At 49.0% G+C, this 24030-nt stretch overlaps 1 protein-coding gene across 1 annotated transcript in view; it reads left to right on the top strand.

The window, feature by feature from the left end:
* Window positions 1-284: 284 nt before the first annotated feature.
* Window positions 285-24030, top strand: part of LOC138521256 (myosin-6) — a 149569-nt gene continuing 125823 nt past the window's right edge. Inside the window, exons 1-2 of the mRNA XM_069633953.1 lie at window positions 285-387; window positions 22384-22592. Of these exons, the coding sequence (XP_069490054.1) occupies window positions 22392-22592 (201 nt within the window). The 5' untranslated portion in view covers window positions 285-387; window positions 22384-22391. The remainder of the gene's footprint in view (window positions 388-22383; window positions 22593-24030) is intronic.

Below are 24030 nucleotides of genomic sequence, written 5' to 3'. Positions count from 1 at the left end.
ATTCTTTTCTGGAAGCGTGGGGGGAGGGCGGCTGCGTGCATTGTCCTCTGTGGAACAAGGCCTCAGATTAGTGCTGGAATGCACCCGACCTATAAACAGCCACTGGGCCCCGTGTGAGGAGTGGGGTGAAGTGGTGTTGGGGGCTGGAGGCCTCAAGGAGCACAGAGTCACTCCTTAAAAGGCCAAAGCCTTCCTCCATTTCCAGTACCACCTCTGCGATTGTTTGCCATTGGAGCGCCCGGCCTCCTCTTCCTCACCGGTGACATTGCTCGGGAGGGGCTGAGGGATGGGGGCAGGGGGCCGCTAGAGAGAGGGTTGTGGGTATAAGAGCTAGTGAAGTGGCCGGAAGGACAGCTCGGCAAAGAGGTCCGGTCGTAACGCTTTGTGGTAAGGCCTAGGGGGCTGCGGGGTGCAGAGGGGAGGGGCGCTGTGGAAACTGATGGTGTAAGGTGGGGATAGGACTGGAGTACTACTCATACCGGCGTCTCACAATTGGTCTCTGCGTAGTAGTGAACCCCAATTTGTATACACTTAATGCGTATGCATCAGGCCCCCCTTCGCATCCCCCCATGTCGCAAGTGACCGCAGCCCCATGTTTCTCCTCACTGTGGGAAGGGGCATCTCCTAACGCCCTTTGGGCCCGAGGTCACAGTTAGGACACCTGCCTTCCCCCGGGTGCGGATGCAGCTCTGGCCTCCCTGTCTCAGAGGCCGCAGGCTGGCAGTGCCAAGGCCCCACTGGGCTGAGGGCTGGAGTGCTCAAGTCCCTCTGTGCCATAGGTCAGAGGCTCAGAGCGTGGGCCCAGCCGTGTGAGCGCGCTCGGCTGGGAACGCGGCCCAACCTGCCTCTGTGTTAGAGGTCACGGTCTAGACACCCCAGGACCTACCTCACTTCCACATCTCAGATGTCACATCCTGGACACCACCCAGCCTTGCCTGGCAGCCCTGGGTCGCTGGATGAAGTGTGACTGAGACGGATGCAAAGATCTAGGAGTCACTGGGTGAACGGGTAAATAACATGGATGGGTCGATATGGAGACGTGTTTACTGGCGTGTGCATGGAAGGGTGATTTTAACGATGGGTTGTTGAATAGATGCCCGTGGATGCATAGATGGATGGGCTGAAGGATAAACTGCTGAATAGATGGGCCTGTTCACAAGGATGAATTGGTGAATAGATGCACGAAGTGGACGAGTTGCTGGGTGGCGGGGGTGGGGGGGGTGTTGTATGCGTGACTGAACTTGTGGTTTAGTTTGGACGGACTGGATCTATGTCTGGGATATTACGTTCCAATAGTGCAGCTTGTGCAGTTCCATGACATCGTCGTGGTTCGCTTCCTGCAAGCAGAACATGTGTGGTTACTGGTGGGTTACTGGGAGCAGGTGATGGGTGTATGAGTTTATGGACAGATCGATGAACAGGGTTTAGGCAATGGGAACATGGATCGGGCGCCCCTGCAATCTAAGGTGCCCCAATGGGATTGATCGAATAGTGAAGGGGGAGTTCAGGGATAGATCGATGAATAGACGAGCACGTGTGCAGATGGATGATGGAACGGGTGAATGGCTGGATGAGTTAAAGAATAGATGCACAGATGGGTGTATGAGTTTATGGACAGATCGATGAACAGGGTTTAGGCAATGGGAACATGGATCGGGCGCCCCTGCAATCTAAGGTGCCCCAATGGGATTGATCGAATAGTGAAGGGGGAGTTCAGGGATAGATCGATGAATAGACGAGCACGTGTGCAGATGGATGATGGAACGGGTGAATGGCTGGATGAGTTAAAGAATAGATGCACAGATGGGTGTATGAGTTTATGGACAGATCGATGAACAGGGTTTAGGCAATGGGAACATGGATCGGGCGTCCCTGCAATCTAAGGTGCCCCAATGGGATTGATCGAATAGTGAAGGGGGAGTTCAGGGATAGATCGATGAATAGACGAGCACGTGTGCAGATGGATGATGGAACGGGTGAATGGCTGGATGAGTTAAAGAATAGATGCACAGATGGGTACGTTTATGCGGGGGCTGGACTAACAGATGAATGAGTGAATAGTTGATTGAATTTACGGATGGACGAGTGGACAAATGGATGAGTTCATGAATGTGAGAGTAAACAGATACATTAACAGACACATGCATATAAGGCTAGCTGTATTTATGAGTGGACGGATGAATACAAAGATGTGATTCTCGGTGTATAAGCGGCTAGAAGTACGGATAAATAGATATGTAAACATTTGGCTGGATGGTTCATAGACGGGTGGTATTATAGAGGAGCGGGAGAAAGGCGGGCACATTTAGGAATGGATTGGCACGCCGTTAGATAAGCAAGCAGCGAGCTGAGTGAATGTGTGAATCATTAGGTTATTGCTTGGAGGGGGAATAGGGAGCTGGATGAACACAGTCGCTGTAGCAGTGACAGGTGAGTGAGTGAGTGAGTGGATGGCTAGATAGATGGGCCGGTGAGTTTAATGGTGATGCAGAGATCGATGAATTCATGGGTGAATGGGTGTGTAGACGAGGCGTTCAAGAATCGACTCCTTAATAGGATAAGCAAGCGATGAATGGGTACATGATGACGGGATTGCCGAATAGCCGAAACAGGCCCAGGTATCGATCGCATGGGTGGGTAGGGGGATGGACGCGTGTACGAATGGACAGATAGATGGATGAATGTGTGCCTTGTGTGTGACCCGCCTCCACTGCAGCGCGTGACAGCTGTTTGTGCAGGTGTCTCTCACAAATGATTTGTGAGACTCAAGGGGAGGCTGGCGAGGTGTGTTGCAAGCTACATGGCTTGCTTGCCACAGCTGGCTGCGGATGAACTCAACACGCACAAGATGGCCGTAAGAGGTAGCGAGGGGGCTTGTGTCCCACAGCTCCTGCCATTTCCACCTATCCAGAGCTTGCTCAACTTAGAAGCAGCAACGTGTAGGAAACCCCAAACTAGAAATCGTGGCCGAAGCGCTGGTTCTGTACGGAATCGAGTACCACAACGTTCACAAGTTGTCTTTCAAGGCAAGGACATGTTTCTGGAGCTAATGGCTCGCATTGGGGCTAAATTGCATACCCATAGTGCTTTGCTCCTGTGGCTCTGAACTAGACCTGAACTTCCAGTGGTGGCTGCTGGGTGGCGCGGTGGCGTGGCACACATGGCTCCTCCTTCTCACGCAGAATTTTGAGAGCCTGAGGGTGGGAGGCTGCTTCGGGGTTCACAGGTGGCGGTTTCTTCCTATTCTGTGCATGGCTTGAATTGTTCTATTCTGCTATTCTGTGTATCCCTGTTGCAGATATTGTTGTATTTATATATTGTGCATGTTGAACAGATGGGTGTGCTTTTGTACCCTTTATGCATTTATCTAAATGATCTAGCTTCCCTGTCGTGGCCGGGACCCACTGGGACTCCATACCACGCCACCTCAGAAACATAGATTCTCACATTGGCTTCCGGAAAGCTATGAAAACTCTGCTGTTTGTATAAACGGGGCCGACTGACCTCACTTCTTTGCTTGTGCTATATGCCACTTCCCACCATGCGGTGTAACCTTCACTGCTACTGTGTGATAAATGTAACTTGTAACCACCTTTGTAACCATCTTCGCTTCACCATGTAAGGTTATACGCTCACTGTAACCTTGAGCAAAGCTCTCGTCCCTGTAACTAAGACACTGTCTTGCAACAGCGCCTCGATGCCTCTGGGCTGCTAGTGCGCTTTACAAATCTAAAATAAATTTAAAAATAAAATAAATAAATGCAAGCACCGTGTCCAGTAAAGGAGGCATGTGTGAGTAGGTGACTGCCCAAGTCGAGAGATTAGCGGATGTTGGAGACAGTGGGCTGATGGGTGAAGGGGGCATAAGCAACTTGATGGATAGATGTGGGGGCATAGATGGAAAGGTGAGGAATGCGTGGCAATCTGGACTGAAGGCCGCGTGAGTGGGTGGGCTTACGGGTGAGTTTGTGGATAGATGAACAGGTATTTTAAGGATGTGCAGGTAAGTAGGCAAATGTGTTTATGGCTGGAATGACAAGTAGGCGGATGCCCATTGAAGGTGGAGGGTAAAGGTGTACATCCAAACCACTCATGGACATGAGCCACCATGAACACTATTGTGTGGCCACCACAGGCCCTCACACCGATCCGAGCAGTACGCACGCCCATCGCACTGTTGTGTGTTTGTATTGTATTTTGTATTTGTGTTTGGGTTTAGTTGTTGCAAACTTATCAATGGAATGATGTATAAGTAATATAGATGGTAATATAGATGTAACAGAATTTGCTCGAAGTAGCGGATCCAAGGTGACCCCATGAATTCCCTGAAGAACAGGGTCTTGAGTTCGTTGCTGAGCTGTGGGGCATTTTGAGCACTCCTGTTTGTGACTGGGATAGCGTTCCAGTAGGCTGGGGCACAGCATGAAAAGGCCTCCTGTTTTCCTCTTTGTGTGCGCTTATTTATTTATTTAATTTATGTATTACACGCTCAAACCCAGGGGTATCACAGCACAGGTTATAGTATACTTCAATTCTAGTTACAGGTAAGTAAGGGTTACAGGTTAAAGTTACTTTTAACATAGGAATACTAACATTACCTGCTAAGTTACTTGTTACAGAATAGCATCCAACCCAAAATTACACTCTACAGGTAATATGCGGTCATGGCCATGGTTCTATTTCCTGGGTTGGTATTTGTTGAAGAGCCAAGTTTTCAATGCCTTTTTGAACTTCTGGTGGGATGGCTCATTCCTGGTGGTGTGGTGCTTAGTTTCGAATCACACAATGGTCTGCGTCGTGGAAGTGTGCGTTCCACAAGAGCCAGTAGGTTTTACCTCTAGGTAGGATGGTGTTTGGGCAGTATTTGCCTTATACATGAAGCAGGTCGTTTTGAAGAATTTCCTGGCTGGGATGCGTAACAGTGTAATCTCTTAGGATGAGGGTGATGTGGTCACATTTCTTAGTTTCTAATCTGACAATGGTCTGCTCCTAGAAGTGTGCGTTTCACCAGAGCCAGCAGGTTTCGCCTCTCGGTAGGCAGGTGTTTGGGCAGCATTCGCCTTATCCATGAAGCAGGTCGTTTTGAAGAACATTCTGGCTGGGATGCGTAGCCAGTGTAATTCTCTTAGGATGATGGTGAAGTGGTCACATTTCTTAGTTTCCTTTATGTGGCCTGGACGGCTCTGAGCGGGGCCAGGTGTGAGGCCAGGATGCCAGTGAGGAGGGAGTTCCATTCATCAATGGGTGAGATTACCAGGGCCAGGACTCGGGTTCTGAACTCCTCAGGTGGGAGAAAGGGTTTTATATTCTGGAGGGTGGTAGCTGCTACCAGGCTATTCGGGCCTTTTTGTTGACATATTGCTGGAAGGACAGATGGCTGTCATTAATGAGCCCAAGTGATTTGGCACATGGAGCCAACTGAGGTGTGACTCCATCAAGGTCGTGTCATTCATCCTCCCTTGGACGACCTTCTGTTTAGATGGATGGCCTAGGGGAACACATTCCATTTTGACGGGATTGAGTTTCAGGTGGGTGCTTGTCATGTAAACTTGGATGGAGTCAAGCCATTTCCTGAGGCATGGCATGCTTTGAGTATAATTCGCTTTGAGGTATGAATATCATCAGTGTATTGGTGAAGTGAGTTATTCGGATCACTAAGAAGTAGCCAGAGTGGTTCCGCGTAGAAAGTGATGATCACTAGGGAAAGTATTGATTCCTGTGGGACTCTGCAGGTGTCCGGACAATGGTTGGATATGAAGTTACCCCGAGAGCAGGGAGGTGAACCAGCTAAGGACTGTGCATGGGAACCCCATTCCATCTACGAGTGGTCTTGTACACATGAATTGGTTGACAGAGTGAACCGGTGCAGAGAGCACAAGGGGGACCAAGATACAGGAGTCAGATGGATCCGTTATTTGGAGAGCATCATCTATGACCTGGATGGTATCCGTTCGGCCGCTGCTTCTGTGTCTAAATGCAGATTGCTACTCACAGGGCATGCCACGTTGAGTCGTCTGATCATGGAGCTGGTTGGCAGCTGCCTCTCAGTCATTTTACCAATGAAAGACAGACAAGTGATCAGCCAGGAGTTAGCAAAGCCATCTCTCTGCAGATACCCCGGATATATTTGCACTCTCAATGTCAGCTAGTAGAGTCTTGGCTCGCTTTATGATTGTTCCTTCTATTTTACTCGCACATGCAGTCCAGACTGTATTATTGATTGTGCTACTTAAGCATTTTATTCACATCCTTTGTGCCTCTTTAGGTATGACACATCAAATGACTTTTTCTTCACTTCTCACTTTGCTTTGGTCACCCGGTTGTGGGCCGCATGCCTTCTGAGCCTAGGGACTCAAGCTACACCTTACTGGTGATGCCCAATGAGGCCGAAACATGTCTGGGTTGTTTGTGGTCTTGTGCTGAAGGGATATGACCTAGCACCTCGGGCTGGACTACCCCTTTGGGGGTGGGACCAAGCCTGATTTGCATATGGTCTTTCCCCTTTCTGTAATGGCTTGGCAGGTGAAGAACGATGGTTTAGATGGTTGCCCAGAGGAATGACAAAGGTTCAGATTAATTCAAAACCTTCCAGCCATCACCTCTTTTGTTTTGCTTTAGAGCAGACATTACAAGATGGTGTCAGGGAATCCTACTAAGGATTCAGGACACAGTTCACTGGTTAATCGTTTCTTTGATCTCCTTAAAGCTAAGCATCTAACATTCACAGAAGCCAAGTTGCACACCTGATCTTCCCTAAGTGCGTTGCTCGACATTTTCTTTTCTCATACCTAGGACAATTCTTTACACATTACCACACACACCAGTGTGATAAGCGCACCCCTGCACCATGACCCTTTTCCCAACATTATTTTGAATATCTTGGACTTGGTATTTTCACTTTCTCTGGTATCAGAGAGTTTTCCTAGATATGTAATCAACTCTCAGAAGCCATCATTCCCAGCCACTGAGGCCCTGCCTGGTTTTGGTTCACAATATCAATAATATTAATAATAATAATAATAATAATAACTCCAAGTGCAGGGCAGAAGGGTGAAGTCTTGCACAAGCTGAGCATGTAAACTTCCTGAAGGATACCCACAAATATGCCATCAAAGTGTGCTTGATCACGGGCATGTTCAGCTTCCTGCAGAAATGTTTGCTGATCTCAGAGGAGCCGCCATTTTCTAATTCTCATCTGATAATATAAACAAGCTCAGCTTCCCCCCTGCAGACCCATGAGGTAGAGCTTCTCATAATGGAAGGATAGCTCAGGGGCAACGCGCTAGCTTTGGAAGCAAGACGACGCGGAGCAACACAGGTTTGATCCCCGGGTCCGCGCTTAGAAACCTCTCGATATTAAGCGCATTATAAATAACCAATTACAATTAGGCTCCAAAAGACTAATTGTCTCTAGTTGGTTATTTCCTATCCTTGATCGCGACGCCCACTTCTCTGCAGAATGGTGGCATTTTTGTGCAGGGCACCTTGTAAGTACTAGGGCACTTCTATCACATGGGACCCTTCAGCATCCACCCAAAGCATGATAATAGGTATGAGTTTGGCCACCGGGTATCAGATACTTGTTATAGACCAATGTATATCAAATCTCTTTACTCTGCACAAAAGGAGAGTGATTACTAATCACTGCCAGATCCCCATCCTTCCTCCCCGCATTGTGCATCCCCACCTCATGTAACCAGGGAAACCCTGTTTCTGTACAGTGTTTGGTTGCTCGGCAGCAAGGCTGGCCCTATAGAAATCCTAATACATGTAAGGTGAGGACTTAACATGGCTCATCTACACCCTATTGCACATCATTCCTTTGCATAGGCCTTTTCCCGCTCCTTTGTGGAGGTCCACCAAATGTCAACGGAAGACTCTTGGAGCAAGCAAATGAGTTGCTCAAAGTCTGGCGATAGCTTGTTTCACTATGTGACCCTTGTGCGCCCAGTGCCTGAGCGTCAAATAAAGCAGCCATGTCTGAGTGGCCCAATTCCTCTTGACATTCCTGGGTAGACCCAGAAAAGCCTGATTAAACATGCCCGCTGTCTAACCAAATGCCCTCCCTACTAGAAGGAAGACTATGCCAGTGTGCAGTTAGAAGAGAGGGCATCAAGCCCCACCCTCTAAGTTCACCCTTTCACACCAGTGGCATGGTTAGCACTTGCTTCCAATGGCACCATGGCACCGACTAAATAGTGAAATAACGTTTGAGAGATTTGGTTGGGATTATCGTACTAATCAACAAAGAGTGCTTCAAAGGTGACTGTAATTGTAATGGATTATTTATAATGCCTTTAATATCCAGAGGTTTCTAAGCGCAGACCCGGGGATCGAACCTGTGATGCTCCTCTTATCTTGCTTTAAAGTTGAGCAGGTTGCTCCTGAGCTATCCTCCCGGCACATGACTGACTGACATTTACAAAGCACTGTGTGGAGATAATGGCCGCCTCCCCCTGACTCCTGTGTCTCTAACACAGAAGCTTTGCAGCATGAAAAAACCAAGCTTCTCACTCTGTAACTCCTTGTTTTCATTATGGGTTGGTAATAGAAACGTATCATCATTTCTTTTGAAATCCTTCAATGCCGAGGTTACACATTTTAATCATAATTTGCATAGCAAATCCTTAAAGCCCTGCCCGGTCCCTCACTTTTAAAGAACAACATAAATTATTATCTTTTGAAATTCACTAAATCCCATCAGACAATTATGATTCCAATTTTGCTGACCCCTTAAAAGAGGCGCATAGTACTAGTTACTGAGATTTCTATTCCCTCTCTGATAGTTCGCTAATGTTTCCCTTGGGACTCCAGTCCAGGCCATGGGTATTCGCTGATCATCCTCGAACGCCGAATCCAGGGTTTGCCCCAATGAATATTAAGGAGGACAATGTGCAAAGAATTGATATGAAGGAAAGTTGATTTGCATATTCATTGGATATGCCAAAACCTGGTATGGCAGAAACCTCGAGGAACGGCAGCGAGAACCTATGCTCTAGTCTATGGGTCTCCGAGTCCGAGTCTCGAGAGATGAATGAATTCCTTGTTTTCAGGATATCCGCGCACGATGCATGTGAATACTGTGAATCTGGATGGGAGTTTCTCACATAGTCAGCGGAGATCCTGGAAGCCTTATAGGATTGGGACTCTCATGGACGGGCATTGGAGACCCCAGGCCTTGGCCTGCCTCTGCTCAAGGAAAAGGCTCTTTGTTGGCTTGCCCTTCAAGAACTCTGGGCTATTCATTAGCTGAGTACTGAAGAGCTCGAGAAGGCTAAGGCACTGATGCATCTTGAGCCCTGCTAGCCCCCCCCCAATCCCCTGCTAAGGCTCCCATGGTTCAATGTCTAACCTTGGCGCATGCTGTGTTATGCGCAGCCGGGGATACCTGATGCGCTGCTCTGAACACTTATAAGGAAACCAACTCGCCAGTCCTAAACCCTCCTGCGCGGAGTTGGTAAGCATTCAGGAATTGGTGTAATTGACCTCGCAGCCCAAGACATCATGGAAGGTTGGTAGGAGGGTTGTGTTTTTGCTCGGGGCGTCCTCTTCAGGCAATGTACTTTGGTGGGGTTTACCTCAGGGCCATATTCTCGGAAGGTTGTTGCCCCGTGAATTTGTTATGCCATAGGCACCCTGGCCGGAGCATAATGCAAGGGTGAAAGCATGCGCGCCGTATAGACTAAGGCCATGGTGTGAATCTTGTTCCAGGGACTTTTAAACAATAGGAAGAGGCCCTTGTGCCACCAAGAGGCAGACTGATCTTGAATTTTCTTGCTCACAAATGATCTTGAATTTTCTTGCTCACAATCGAGAGCGTACCCACCCAAATAAGTTATTGTGCTTACAACGGCTCATTGCCTCGTTAGGTTCCTGCCTTTTGGCTTGAACTAATTATTTGTCCTCACAACGACGCGTGCATCAACTTTATGCATCATCTCTGGACTGTTAAGGTAAATGTATTAATTATCAATGTATAGATTGCTTCCACACCTCAGCCTTCTGCCTCCCTGGAGGAGTGGGGACTTGGCCATGCCTGATGGCAGCCCCCCCCCCACCCTCCTCCCACAGCCTGAAATCTCCATTGCTCCTGTGTTCCTTCTGCCCACCCACCTGCAAAGAATCAATGTCCCTGATTGGGAAATAGCTGGACCGTAAGCCAGTCATCACAGTGACAATTATGAGGCTATGGCACAATCAGGGCAAGGGTAAAACCTGTTGGCCTGTTCACCTGGCAGCCCACCTCACCTCTTTCCTGGGACTCTTTTCAATGTGGCAGCGGACATTGGCCTCCCTGAAGAACTCTGGTAGGATTATGGTTACCGACTGGCTCCACCCTGACCAGGTTATGGATGTCCTTTCACTTCGCTCTTTCCTCCTCAGGTCTGGTTTGGGCTCCTTCTCACCCACTGCCCACCCCTGGACTAGTTATGGGCTCCGTCTCCTTCCTTCCACCTGTGGGCTGGTTCTGGACTCCCTCTCACTCCACTCACCACCTTAACCACTTGGCTGGTTCTGGGATCCCCTCAACCTCCTGCCCACCAACCAGGGCTAAGTACTGAAGTCCCTCTCATTCCACCACCCGCCTCGACCACTTGAGTGGTTTGGGGATCCCACTCCTCCTCCTCAGCTACCAGGGCTAAGTTATGAGGACTCTCTCACTCCACCCACCACAATAACCACTTGGCTGGTTCTGGGATCCCCTCAGGCTCCTACACACCAACCACCAACCACCAACCAGGACTACGTTCTATGGTCCCTCTCACTCCACCCACCACCCGACAACCTGGATGGTTTTGTGATCCCCTCTCCCTCCTCCCCACCAACCAGGACTACGTTCTATGGTCCCTCTTACTCCACCCAACACCTCGACAAATTGGCAGGTTTTGTGATTCCTCTCTGTCTGCTACCCGCCAACCAGGGCTAGTTCTGGGTTCCCACTCACTCTAGCCTTGCCACCCTTGGGCGGGGTCTGGCTAGCTCTGCATGCACTCACTCACGTCCCTGGACGGGTTCTGGCCTTTCCTTTCAGCTGTAAAACACATAGATGGTTAATGGCTGCTGTCATTCTGCTTCAATTAGTGAATAAAAAAATCTGCTTTAAACAACAAGCGACGAAAAAAGGACAACATAAAATAAAGAACATTGAACCAGGTGGGACCTGTGTGCAGATATTGCGTGGCATGAAGGCAAGAGCAGGCCCACTCGCTTGCTTGACTGGGTACCTTTCTTACTGCGCTCCCTGACTTCTAGCTCACTGATAGGTCCTGATTCTTTGACGTAGACCTCCTGATTTCTCCACCAATCTCCCACTCTTTTCTGCCCCCTTTCTCTTTATATTACCCAACCCTTTTCTCTTTCCAATCGGTGCTTCGAAGCAGTCTGATGGTGCAACAGACCTATACAAGCGCCCATAACCACTGGTTTTCTCCTTCCCTCTAGATTTTACCCACTCAGTTCCTTGAACCTGCCCCAGGGCATTGATAATGTTGCATAAGGAACCAGCATAACTAGGGAGTTAGAGTTAGGCAAGATTTGGTGAGGTAACCCTGTGGGAGACTGCACCAGTCTTGTCCTCTTGGTATTAGGTAACCCACTTATTGGTATAGGTCTGTACTACACAAGTTGGTAGAGTGACAGAGCAGCCAGACTTACCTCAAGAGGGGTAAACGTGAGCCGTAGAGCTGTAGCATGGAAATCCACACATACAAGTATCCAAATAACACACTCAAGGTTTTCTAGTAAATAATTATTTATTTAACTGCCAGTTTTAAATAAGCATTCGTTAAAAAGGGCAATGTGCAACAATAAAAATACACTTCAAAATACTTTCTCAGAATCAATGTCAGCAAGTAGATACTCTCTAGAGATGCTTCATACACACTTCCTACACGCTGAGGTGACTTCCATTACCAGGACAGTAATGGCATTTATATATCACTTTTGTGCTTGGTAAAATTCTGAGGTTGGTAAAGAGGAAAGGTTAAGGGAAGGAAAAAGGTTAACAGGTTCTCAGAGCATGTGAGCACTTTTTTGTACAGGCCCTTCCCTATGTATACCTATAACAGTTGTGCATTGCAATGAGACCAGCTCCTAGATCTCCTTCAGTTTCCATAATGTCTCGGGAAGAGAAGATGGCAGCAAGTCCACCACGTTACAAAACTGTACGATTGGGTGCTTCATAGGATGTGGAAGGGTGAGAAAGAAGAGCTCTGACTGCCTTGCCTGCTTCACTGCTACCATGAACAGCAAGAGCGGGGGGCCTTTCATGGCAATCCTTATCCAATGGCCAAGTGCCAGGGCATTTCACTGCATCCCTTGATAATGGGTCCAGTGCCATGGGAATTCAGTGCATCCCTTGATAATGGACCAAGTGCCAGGGAAATTCACTGCATCCCTTGATAATGGGCCAAGTGCCAGGGCAATTCACTGTATCCCTTGATAATGGGCCAAGTGCCAGGGCAATCCACTGCATCCCTTGATAATGGGTCCAGTGCCCGAGGGCGCTAGAGACCCGACCAAGATGGCCGCTCCCTTGTGAGCTCCGGCGCGGCCTTTTAAAATCCTTATTAATCCTGTTTATTCCGGCAGTATAACCCCCTAAAACAACTATCATAGCGTCAGCCAGTGTACAGGGAAGAAAACCAGCCGTGCAGAAGCAGAATCTAGAGAACCTGACCGTCTAGATCCTGCTTTGCGACGTTCCCGGATGGCTGGGGTGCCTTGAAGGCCACGAGAGAGCGCTTCGGCGACCGCAGCGCAGCCCAGGCGAGGCCGTGCTGAAAAGTGGGAGAAAGGAGTAGCCCAATGCCCAAGACGCCGGCGCTACAGATCCCGCACCGCCTCGGCAGCTGAGAAGCAGCATCCCAGCAGAACCTTGCAGTGCCACAGCCCCCGCCGGCGAGCTACACAGTTGCATCCTGACGAAGCAGCGGCCAAACCGAAGGAGCGGAACGCGGGCGAGGCTTCACCAGGTACGGCGCACACTGGGGGGGAGGCGGCGCGGTTGTGCCCAACAACCCACTCGGCGCTATCTAGCAAGAGGCCCCACTCCGACAGCACAGTGACGCACCGAGGGACCATATAACTCCGAACTGAACCAACTATCCTGAGACCCGATAATCCACCGTCCCCGACACCAACCAGGATGCATATGGCGGGTTGAGTGTCCGGCAAAGGCCGTCCCTGCAGTCGACCAACACATCTCACAAAACACTGTATAAGGGCACAGGAAACCCCCACCTCGGCCGCCACACGAACTCTACGACCAGGCAACCAACGCAAACTGAACTTTGACCCTGGAACCTCGGCAAAAACCCCAAGACACAGCAACGAATCGGAGTCCCCGCCACACCTACTACACCAAGAGAATGTCGATACCCAGTCCCTCGACATCAGAGCACTGCTCCTGGAACTGAAATCCGGTATCAGTAACCTAGATAGTAAGCTGGACGGCCTTGCGTCCAAGGTTGATCAAGTCCAACACCGGCTGGACACCCACGATGAACGGTTGGATGAGGCAGAGCAACAGATATCTACTTTGGACAATGGGGTATCGACTTTGAATACCAAAGTGCTGTCTCTCGAGGCCCAAATGAAAATAATCAACGGCAAAAACGAAGATTTCGAAGGGCGCTCCAGAAGGAACAACATCTGGATAGTGGGAGTAAGAGAAAAACAACTACAAGGCAAAATGGAAGACCACGTTGAAGAAATGTGCAAATCGCTCTTCGGTCCGGAAACTTTCTTGCCCCTGTTCGTCGTCGAAAGAGCCCACAGAATACCGACGTTAAGACCCGCTCCCGGAACCCCCTCTCGCCCAATAATTGCAAAATTACTCAATTATAAGGACAGAGTTTGGATACTTCGAATGGCCAGAGAGAAAGGCGAGCTACAGCACGATGGCGATACCGTCCACTTTTATCCGGACTTCTCCCCAGCCGTCCAGGCACAAAGGAGGTCTTTCACAAACACTAAACAGAGACTACGCACGAACCAGATACCATACTCAATGCTGTTCCCAGCCCGATTGAGAATACAACACCACGGAAAAACCCAGTTTTTCCAAACACCTGAAGAGGCAAATATGTACCTAGACCGGGCGGGCTGTCGACCACCAGAGAATAACCAGGCATGAGCTCAAAGAGAAAGGGCCCAGAGGAACCCTCCATAAACGGACTGAAGCAAAAGAACACGACACACAGCAACAATCAGCGCTGCCGGAATGCAAAATAGATGGTTAAACAACCTTAAGGCCGCGCGACTTGGGAAGATCCAAGCGCCCCTAGCACAGCAATGTTTAAGTTTTCAAATTACAAGTTAAAAGAAGGGGGACCCACGACGAGCCAGTTGGGGGTTGCTCGTGAGAAATGGGAGGGAGAAGCACACAAGTTGGGGGTTAACAAGTTGTACAGCACCCAAGACACCACACATGCTCCACTCAAGAGAAGTCCACACCACAAACAAAACCGGCCCAACAGGGCCAACCACCCCCGCCCGTTAGTAGGTAAATGCCACGATCCGCACGTGTAAAGAATTGAAAACACAGCGCCTTCACCGTAGCCACATGGAACATTAAAGGTGGGAATCAACCAGCGAAAGTGAGGAAAATGACTCAATACTTAAGCCGGCACAAAATCGACATAGCGTTTATCCAAGAAACACACCTACGCCCAACGTCCGAACACCCCTGGGCCAAAGACTGGGGATGTCACCGCTACTTTGCCTCTTTCTCGTCCTATGCCAGAGGAGTGGCCATAATAATCAATAAGGCAATCAATTTCAAACTAATCGCTCAAAAAAAGGACACAGAAGGCAGGTCGCTCATGGTACAAGGAACGATTGACGGAGAAGAAATCACCTTCGTGAATTCATATGGCCCGAACACAGATGGTCCCAATAACTTCGACTGGGTAATGACCCAACTGAGCACGGTCAGTCGGTCCACGATCATATGGGGTGGCGACCTCAACACAACCCTGAACCAAGCCAAAGATAAATTGCATAACTAAACAGTGACCCCATCCAAGGCGTCCCCACAAACTACTGAAATTTGCAAAGCCTACGACCTCATTGACATCTGGAGACACCAGAACCCAAACACCAGCGACTTCACCTTCCACTCCTGGGTACACGGAACCAGTTCGAGAATAGAGTATATCCTCGTGTCCTGCCACAGCCGCCTACAATGGAACGACTGCCATATTCTACCGAGAACCCTGTCATACCACTCCATGGTGTCTCTTACCTGCAACACCGCACAAACAACCAAACCCCGACTTCATTGGAGATTCAAGCACGAGCGCTGCAAGACACAGTCTTTGCGGAAGAACTCCAAAGTGGACTAGAACATTTCCTCGACTCCAACACAGTGCCCTCAGCCGGGACTCTGTGGGAGACTCTAAAATGTTTCACCAGAGGGGTCTGCATGACGAAGGAATGCAGAATATTAAAACTTTTGCAAAGGGAGTTGAACACCAGCGAAGCAAAACTCAAAAACCTTGAAGGCGCTCTCCTGATAAACAAAACTCCACAATCACTAGCAGCAATCAAGAAAGAATTAGAAGTGTTCCGCGATGCAGCTGAAAGGGAAATAAAATTTCTGGGCAGACACCGCAAAATTCGGCAGTACGGTGAAGGGCAGCAACCCGGAGCTCTCCTCGCGAGGCTCATAGCTGCCGACAGAAAACCAACAGCGATTGAGTCAGTAAGGGACCCAACAGGCAATACCGTCCACTCTACGATCGACATTGTTGAAAATTTTCGCAGATTCTACCAGGAACTGTATGACTCCAACTACTCCGCTGACCAAACAGAGCTGACACGATACCTAGATGAAATAGAACTTTACTGGGTCGACCCAGAGCTCAGAGAACCATTAAACGCCCCCATTACCATTGAGGAGATCCTTGAAGTCATCAAAGAATTACCGAACTCTAAAGCACCAGGTCCAGATGGCCTGTCCGGCGAATTCTATGAACACTTTGCAGACCTCCTTGCCCCGCTACTACTCCAGGTCTATGATGAGGCCCTGACCAATGACCATCTACCACCAACACTATACAGGGCCAACATAATCCTCTTGCACAAGCTCGGCAAAAATCCTATGGATTGCGGCTCATACAGGCCAATCTCGCTAATAAATTTGGACAACAAAATCTTTGCAAAAGTCCTAACCAGGAGGCTGGTGCCCCTCATGCCTGCGATGGTGCTGGCTGACCAGGCGGGCTTCATCCCTGGGAGGAACACTTCATACGGGATAAGGAGGATGTTCGGAGCAATTGAGGCCTTAGAACCGGACTGTCAGGCCGTGGCAGTACTATTAGACGCCGAGAAGGCTTTCGCTTGGTCGAATGGCCCTTTCTGTTCACTGTCCTGGAAAGGATGGGGCTGGGCAAGCGTTTCTTGCAAATGATTTCCCTACTCTACAAAAAACCAGTCCCCAACATCACGCTAGGCGGCCACTATTCTGCTGATATCCACTTGAGAAGAGGAACAAGACAAGGATGTCCACTCTCAGCACTTTTGTTCGCTTTAGTAATGGAGCCCCTAGCCTCCGACATGCGTATGCGACACCTTCACAGAGGCCTCTCTTTCGGCCCACACAAAATGGTCATCTCGCTTTACGCAGATGACATAGCCCTGTTTCTACAGAACGCAGATGAAAACCTAAACCAAGCAATGAGAGCGGTAATACAGTTTGGCCGCTTCTCTGGGCTGAAAATCAATAACAGCAAATCAGTCATCTTCCCGCTCACCGCCGCCACCACTGAATTTACTGACGACTTTGGCTTCCAGTGGCAACATACACACGTAAGGTATCTCGGCATCTACATGTCCCGTTTGAGAGAGGAGATCATTCATGATAACTATGAAACCACTATAGACATCCTCCAAGCCAAGATCGAGAGATGGAAGTCCCTACCACTCAACCTCTGGGCAGGGTATCAATTGTATTGTAAAGATGATCATCTTACCAAAACTGCTGTACCTCTTCTCAAACATCCCTCTACTCCTCACACAGAAACTTATCCAGCGCATAAAGAGTATGGTCCTAGATCTCGTCTGGGCCGGCAAGGTAGCAAGAGTCGCCTACTCCACACTAACCCTAACGGTACGGCATGGCGGATTGGCCCTTCCAGACCTAGATCGTTACTATTGGGCGGCCCAGGCCCAATACCTCAGCCAATGGTACTCAACGCAGTTCATACGACCACATGTCCAGATAGAGAGAGCATTGGCGACACCGCACCTCCTTCGAGCCATAATCTTTGGGCAGTTCCCGGTCACTCAGTCCTGAATGAATCCTGTCGCCACCACATATTCAATCTGGAAGAAAATTGCTAAGGTAAACGATATCTCGGCCAGATACTCTCCTCTCCTGCCAGTAAAGCACATTCCTGGTATCCCCATTACGACCGAAAAAGTCTTCCTGCTCTGGACAGAAAAGCTACAGGTGCACTCCATGGACGACCTCTTTCCAGAAGGGACTTTCATGACGGCACAACAAGCCCGAGAAAGAGGAGGCGACAACGCCCTCGACACGTTCATATATTACAGACTACGACACTTGCTTCAGGCAATAATCCCGAGTTTTCCTCAGCAACCACCAATCTGGCCACTACTCCACTACACAATCCAAGCCCGGGGAGAAGGGCACCTGGTAACTAACATCTACAAAGGTCTCTTCAATGGAGCAATCCCATCCGGAGCAAAAGCCAAAAAGAGATGGGAAAAGACACTAGACAGCGCGATTTCAGACGAAGAATGGACCCACATCCTAAAACTCACCCATAGAGTAGCGATCAATGCGAGATTCAAACTGATCCACTTTAACTTTCTCCACCAAACATACCACACACCGGCGAAACTGCACTCCCAAAGGGACTCCATCTCAGCAGAGTGCAACCGATGTGGGACACCCACAGCTGACTTCCTTCACTTGGCGTGGTCCTGTCCTCCAGTAGCTACCTTCTGGAGAGCAGTACTCGAAAAAATCTCAGCAATAATCGAAACAGAGCTTGTTCCCGAGCCAAAAACAGCACTACTAGGCCTGACTCAATCGCTACCAAGCTCAGTTAGAAGGCTGACAGATCTACTACTGGTCCTGGCACAAAGGAGAATTGCCTACACGTGGGGAAGAGGACCCCCTCCAAATGTACAGCACTGGCTGAAAGACGTAACTTTTTGTCAAGATGTGGAAACAGACTTTATCAAGACTATGCCATTACACGCACTCCCTCCGGACATATGGGGGCCGTACATCACATACCTACTTTCAACGACTGACGCTGCTGACTCTCAACAATCGGAACCACCGCAGGACTCAAATACCAGCCCGACACACAACGCCGGTGCCCCAGCAACGGCGCCACGTAGTTGATAACCTCTAGCACAATGACTCTTTTCAACATGATGGGCGAGGGAGGAGGAGGGGAGGAGTGGGTGAGAAGGGTGCAGTTTTCACAGTACGACCGACGTTCGGTCTCATGGTTTGTTTGTTTTGTTGGAAAAAACCAATAAAGAAAGTTTTAAAAAAATTTCTTTTAAAAATGGGTCCAGTGCCATGGCAATTCAGTGCATCCCTTGATAATGGACCAAGTCCAGGGCAATTCACTGCATCCCTTGATAATGGGCCAAGTGCCAGGGCAATTCACTGCATTCCTTATATAATGCCCAAGTGCCAGGGCAATTCACTGCATCCCTTGATAATGGGCTAAGTGCCAGAGCAATTCACTGCATCCCTTGATAATGGGCCAAGTGCCAGGGTAATTCACAGCAATCCCTGGCAAAGGGCAAGCAGCTGAGCTGTTAATAGCATTGCTTATTAATGGGGCAAGTAATTAGGCAGTTGTTGGCCTGGGGAAAACATCTGGGCACTTGATGACCATTCTTTGCAATGGTATCTGGGCAGTTGACGTTAACACTAGTCAAAGGGGTACATTTCCAGGCATTTTGTGGCCATTCTTAACAATAGACCAAGTTCCTGGGTAGATGTGGGCATTTGCATAAGGTTCTGTATGTCTGACAGCAAGCCATGGCAACGCGGCAAGTACCTGTCAATTTGATGGCAATCATTGGCATGGTACACGTATCAGGTTAGTCGCTCGTAATCCTTGGATATAGGGCAAGTTACTAGGCATTTGGTGGCAATTGTTGGCAAAGTGGCTGCCCTCCAATAGCCATTTTGGCTGCCTCCCCAGACCCTTTGCCAGGCTTTTGAACGACAGCCTTCATATCAAATGGGGTTGGTCACATATGCCCCACAACGGCCGGCTTTGTCAATGATCATTTTCCCTAGGAGCTGCTTGCCTGGCCCACAAAGTATTGTCCTAGCAGTATTACTGGTACAGGTTTAGCCCCTGCATGCTCCGCACTGCCATGATGAACGACTAGGGAAGAGTGGAGCGGACAGATGAAGGTGCTTTTCATAGGGCCTGTGTGCAGACCGTGTTGGGGGGAGATGGCTTATGTTTGAAAGCCCTTGGCTTGGATGGCACAGTCAGGGCATTGTCCTCATTAGCCTGCTTAGCCAACCATTGACCTAGGATCCGAAATGTTTCTGGCCAGGAAGGGCAGGGGAATCAGGATGGCCTTTTGAGATTCCACTCCTTTCTAAGGTCTACGATAGTACTGTCTGCTGGGCGACCACTGACATGATCCCCACCTCTGTGATCTCCAGCAGATCCTCGCAGTCCTGGCCCCCCTCTAGAGCAGGAATGTGGGCCAGGAAGTCCTTCAGGAGTGGACAGGTGATATAGCTGGATGAAGCGCCGGCCCTTGGTGTGGAACTTGAGGCCCCAGGAGCACTGATTCCACTCTCCTATCCACAAGGCCCAATGGAGCATCACCCTCGGAGGCCACAGGATGTGTCTCCAGGGAACGCGGAGGGTGTAGGGGTGGGAGTCCACCTTCAGAGTCTCTGGGAGTTCCTGAGCAAACCTAGGCCACAGACTTTCGACCAACCCCTAGGAACGGCAGCCCTGGCAGGCGGAAGAGGTGGTGGCAGCGGGTGCTGCAGGAGGGGGAGTCTTGCATCTACTGCACTGATTACTGTGAGCCATCTGTGGGAGACAGAAAAAATAGGAGCAAAGCTGGCTAGTTGGTGCCTTTGTACCCTCTCTGCATCAGGGCATGGGTGAGCAAAGGGGGCATTTCTGATTGGATCCAAAACGGTGTTGTCGGTCTTGGGAGGTGGATGCCCCCAAGACCGGTGTGAGGAAGAAAAGGACTCAGAGAACTGAGATTACCAGTACACAATCCTGACATTCCTCCGCCTCACACCTCCTCCTCACCCCTCAGTTTTTATCTTTATGCTTAGCGAGTGAGCAGTAGTAAGATGTCTAAGGAGTGACCAGGAGGTGCAGGGACAAGAACCGAAGAGGCCTTAAAATTGACAATTTTAGTACAGGTTATTCAGGAAACGGGGAAAGGTCTTCCCCTATAATCTGCAGGAAGACTAGGGGCAAAGAGTGGCATTTCAAACAGAAGCTCCGCCATGTTTAGCTTGGTTAATAGTAAAAGAAATTCAGCTTCAACCTCTGTTGGAGGCCAGCGGCCTTAAAAGCCAAAGAGTTACACTGTGGAGTAGGCGCCCTGCTGGTGGCGGCCTCTATCAGTCGCAGTCAATAGGATAGATTTCCAAAGCCTTCGCCAGGTCATTCCTATCCTCCACTCCCTAAAATAATGAAGGATTTGACTTCTCTTCTCTCTACCCAGTAATGAAGGCAGTGCCCAATTAACAGGTTATCTGCCCCGTTCCCAAGGTAGCCCTTTGCTCCTCCCTCTGTCTAGGACTGCTGAAGCCATTTGATCCCTTGCAGCAAATCAAAGCAAGGTAAAACTATCACACATGTAATAAGGGGAATCTATTAAACACGGATTCCCAAAAGATCAAAACCCAGAGGTTTTTGCTGCCAGCGTCCCAGGACAGCCTCAAATGCCGAAAAAATGCCTTCATGCTATGGCTGTGGGACGACAATAAAGGTTACACTATTACAAGTGAGAGCGGCCATTAAAGTAGTTAACACAAAAACAAACAAACAAACATGAAGAACAAACGAAACACTGTCCTGTCGAGCCTGGATGCCAGGGATTCGGTCTATTACATTTTCAGCAGAGACTCCCAGTTGCAACCAAGACACACACAGAATATTCACTTCTCAGCCAATCACAATGCCAGAAACACACAGAAGGAGGTAATATTGGCACATCACCTGGACATTTATCATCCACAACTCTCCACAGCAATAGTTGTTGCTCCACCAGGTGATACTAAAGCGACACCTAGAAACCAAAAACAATATCAAACCTGACCAATGGGCTAACAGCATAGGGAGAGCAGACGTCCCGGAATTGGCCCCTTTGGTATCTTGTCCCGAGAGACCCGGTCCTGGTTTTGGGAGAGGAGGGTTTGACCACTTGCAGACCCCGCATCGAGAGTATACATCTTCATGCCATTGGCTGCCAGAGCCGCTGCTGAGGAGAGTCCGAGGGGGCTATAGCCCCAGATCTTGTGGTTGTAGACCCAGATAGAAGCTATGGGGCTTTAACCCAAAGGCTATAGCTAGACCTGAGTCCCCGACAGCCCCGGAATTAGTGTAGCCCCGGATCTTTTCAAGACCTAGCAACACTCCTGGCGGCTGCACTGCAGCTACGAATGACCACGGTCTCCAGTAAAGCACAGAAGAGACGGGCTGCAATGCTCTTTTACCCACAAATCCACGCAATCGTTTAATTGGTGCATGTTGTAGTAGTTCAATGATTTTACAGTGACACTCAAAGCCAGATATACAACATCTCTGGGTGGGATCAGGCCACCGATCTTTCAGTTAAACACCATATACAGTAACCTCGAGTGCCACAGAGCCTGCACAGGAAACCGTTTCATAACCTGGACTGGAAGATCAATCGGAGCAAAAGCTCCTGCGTGTTTAGTAGGATCTGCGTGAAATTACCGAATGGAAAAGTCAGAGTCCCAAAAGTCTCTAACAGGCGGAGGTGCGCTCACTGGGCTGGTGGGCACTGAAAAAAGTGGGTGCTCTCCCCAGTGTGTAGGCACTTACTGTAGCGCATGCTCTAACCAGGATAGAGGGCGCTGACAGTGGATAAGGCTCTTAGTGGGCATGGTTCATTGATATCATGGACATTCTCCCGAGGGTGTGGCGCATGGGCTTAATCTGTGTGGTCTCACCACGGTGGGGCACTTATAGGAGGCCCTATCGCCAGCAGGGGCCAGTGGCAGGTTGTCTCCAGGAGGGTGGGGGAGTGCTATTTCTTTGGTGGGCGGTACAATGAACAAGTGAGTGCCTGGGTAAATGAATGACTGTTAGCAGTGTATCTATATGCTTCCAATCACAAATGATGCTGCTTTTATCCCCTCAGTTTCCACCATGTCTGACGCACAAATGGCCGAATTCGGGGTTGCTGCCCCCTTCCTGAGGAAGTCAGACAAGGAGCGCCTGGAAGCCCAAACCCGGAACTTTGACATCAAAACCCAGTGTTTTGTGCCTGACGACAAGGAGGAGTTTGTGAAGGCCAAGATCATCAGCAGGGAAGGTGACAAAGTCACAGCTGAGACCGAAAATGGAAAGGTAAATTCCAACTCAGCCAGCAGGTGTCACTGTAAGACCTGTACTTGACCCTGCTCTGAGGGTGGGTGTTAGTTCAGCAGCACTTCCAGTACTTTCCAGCAGGTGGCACTAGAAGTAAATACTTGACTTTCCCTGTAAGATGGCTGTTATTTCTCAGCATTGCCAGCTTTGGCCAGCAGGTGCTACTCACCACAAGAGCAGTATTTGTGTGCTCCAAGGGGTTTGTGACTGGTATAGCACGTCCAGCCCTGTCCAGCAGATGTCACTGTAAAAGAAGTACTTGTCCTTGCATTACCAGTGCCCTGTTTATGCAGCATTACTCCCAGCCCCGGTCAGCAGATCCCACTTTAAAAACTGCACGTCTCCCACCTTAGGGGCTATGTCACTTTAACAGCCCTCCGAGGACTGACCTGTGAGCAGGTGTCCCTATAAGAGCTGTACTGGGCAGTGACGGCGGATGAACTCTTTAATTGGAACGGCGTAAATGTTCCCCACAGATATACGGGAATGGTGGATTTTTGCAAGGGAGCCTAAACCAGCCAAGTGGAGTCTGCAGGGTTCTCCCCACAAAAACATTTTCAAAATAATGTGTTAACATTTTATAGCACACTTTCTGTGAAACATTGGGAAAAAAGGAACATAGTTTGCAACCCATTTTTGTAATGTAACAAGTACAAAAATACAACAGATCACCAGCAGTGCACAGGTGCATTTTCCAACACATGTTCATGATTCTTTTCCCCTCAATATATGCCAGCATAAAAAACGTGATCATGCTGCCTGTGCCCATCTGTATACATGCAGCTTCAGCAGTATATGCCAGTATTCCCATATCATAATATGGCCATGTTTGCTTTCCACATAATGTCAGTAATGATACTATTAGAAAACATGCCCATGCTGGCTCTACAAATAAATGCCAGTATCCCCTCTTAAGAAACTACTTGTGTTGGTTTTGCCAACATAAAATGCCATGCCACAGTAAAAGAAATATGTCCACACACGGGCCACCAATGTAGACCAGTATGGTCACGTAAGAAAATTTATGTCAGTAAAAAATGCCATGCTACAGTAAGAAGATATGTCCAGTCTGGCTGCACCAATGCAGACCAGTACAGCCATGTACGGCTACTCGTCGTGCTGGCTTTACCCTCGATAACAGTAAACAATTCTACAGAACCGTAAAACCATGCCCAGACTGACTCCTCCAATGTAAGCTAGTACATCTATTTAAGAATACTCCTCATGCTGGCTTTGACTTTGTTAATAGTAAAAAAAAAGTGCCATGCTGCAGTAAGACAATATGTCCTGACTTGCTCCACCCATGTCGGGTTGTATGACCACTTATGAACAACCATTAAGCTGGCTTTATCCTTGATGCCCAGTCAAAAATGCCATTCCACCATAAGAAAACATGTCCAAGGCTTGTAGGACTATG

This window comes from Ambystoma mexicanum, chromosome 13 (assembly GCF_040938575.1).
Source record: "Ambystoma mexicanum isolate Mex_15411 chromosome 13, UKY_AmexF1_1, whole genome shotgun sequence".
In the NCBI taxonomy this organism is placed as follows: Eukaryota; Metazoa; Chordata; class Amphibia; order Caudata; family Ambystomatidae; genus Ambystoma; species Ambystoma mexicanum.
The sequence above is the reverse complement of the archived record's forward strand: the minus strand, read 5'-3'. Positions and strand labels throughout refer to the sequence as shown.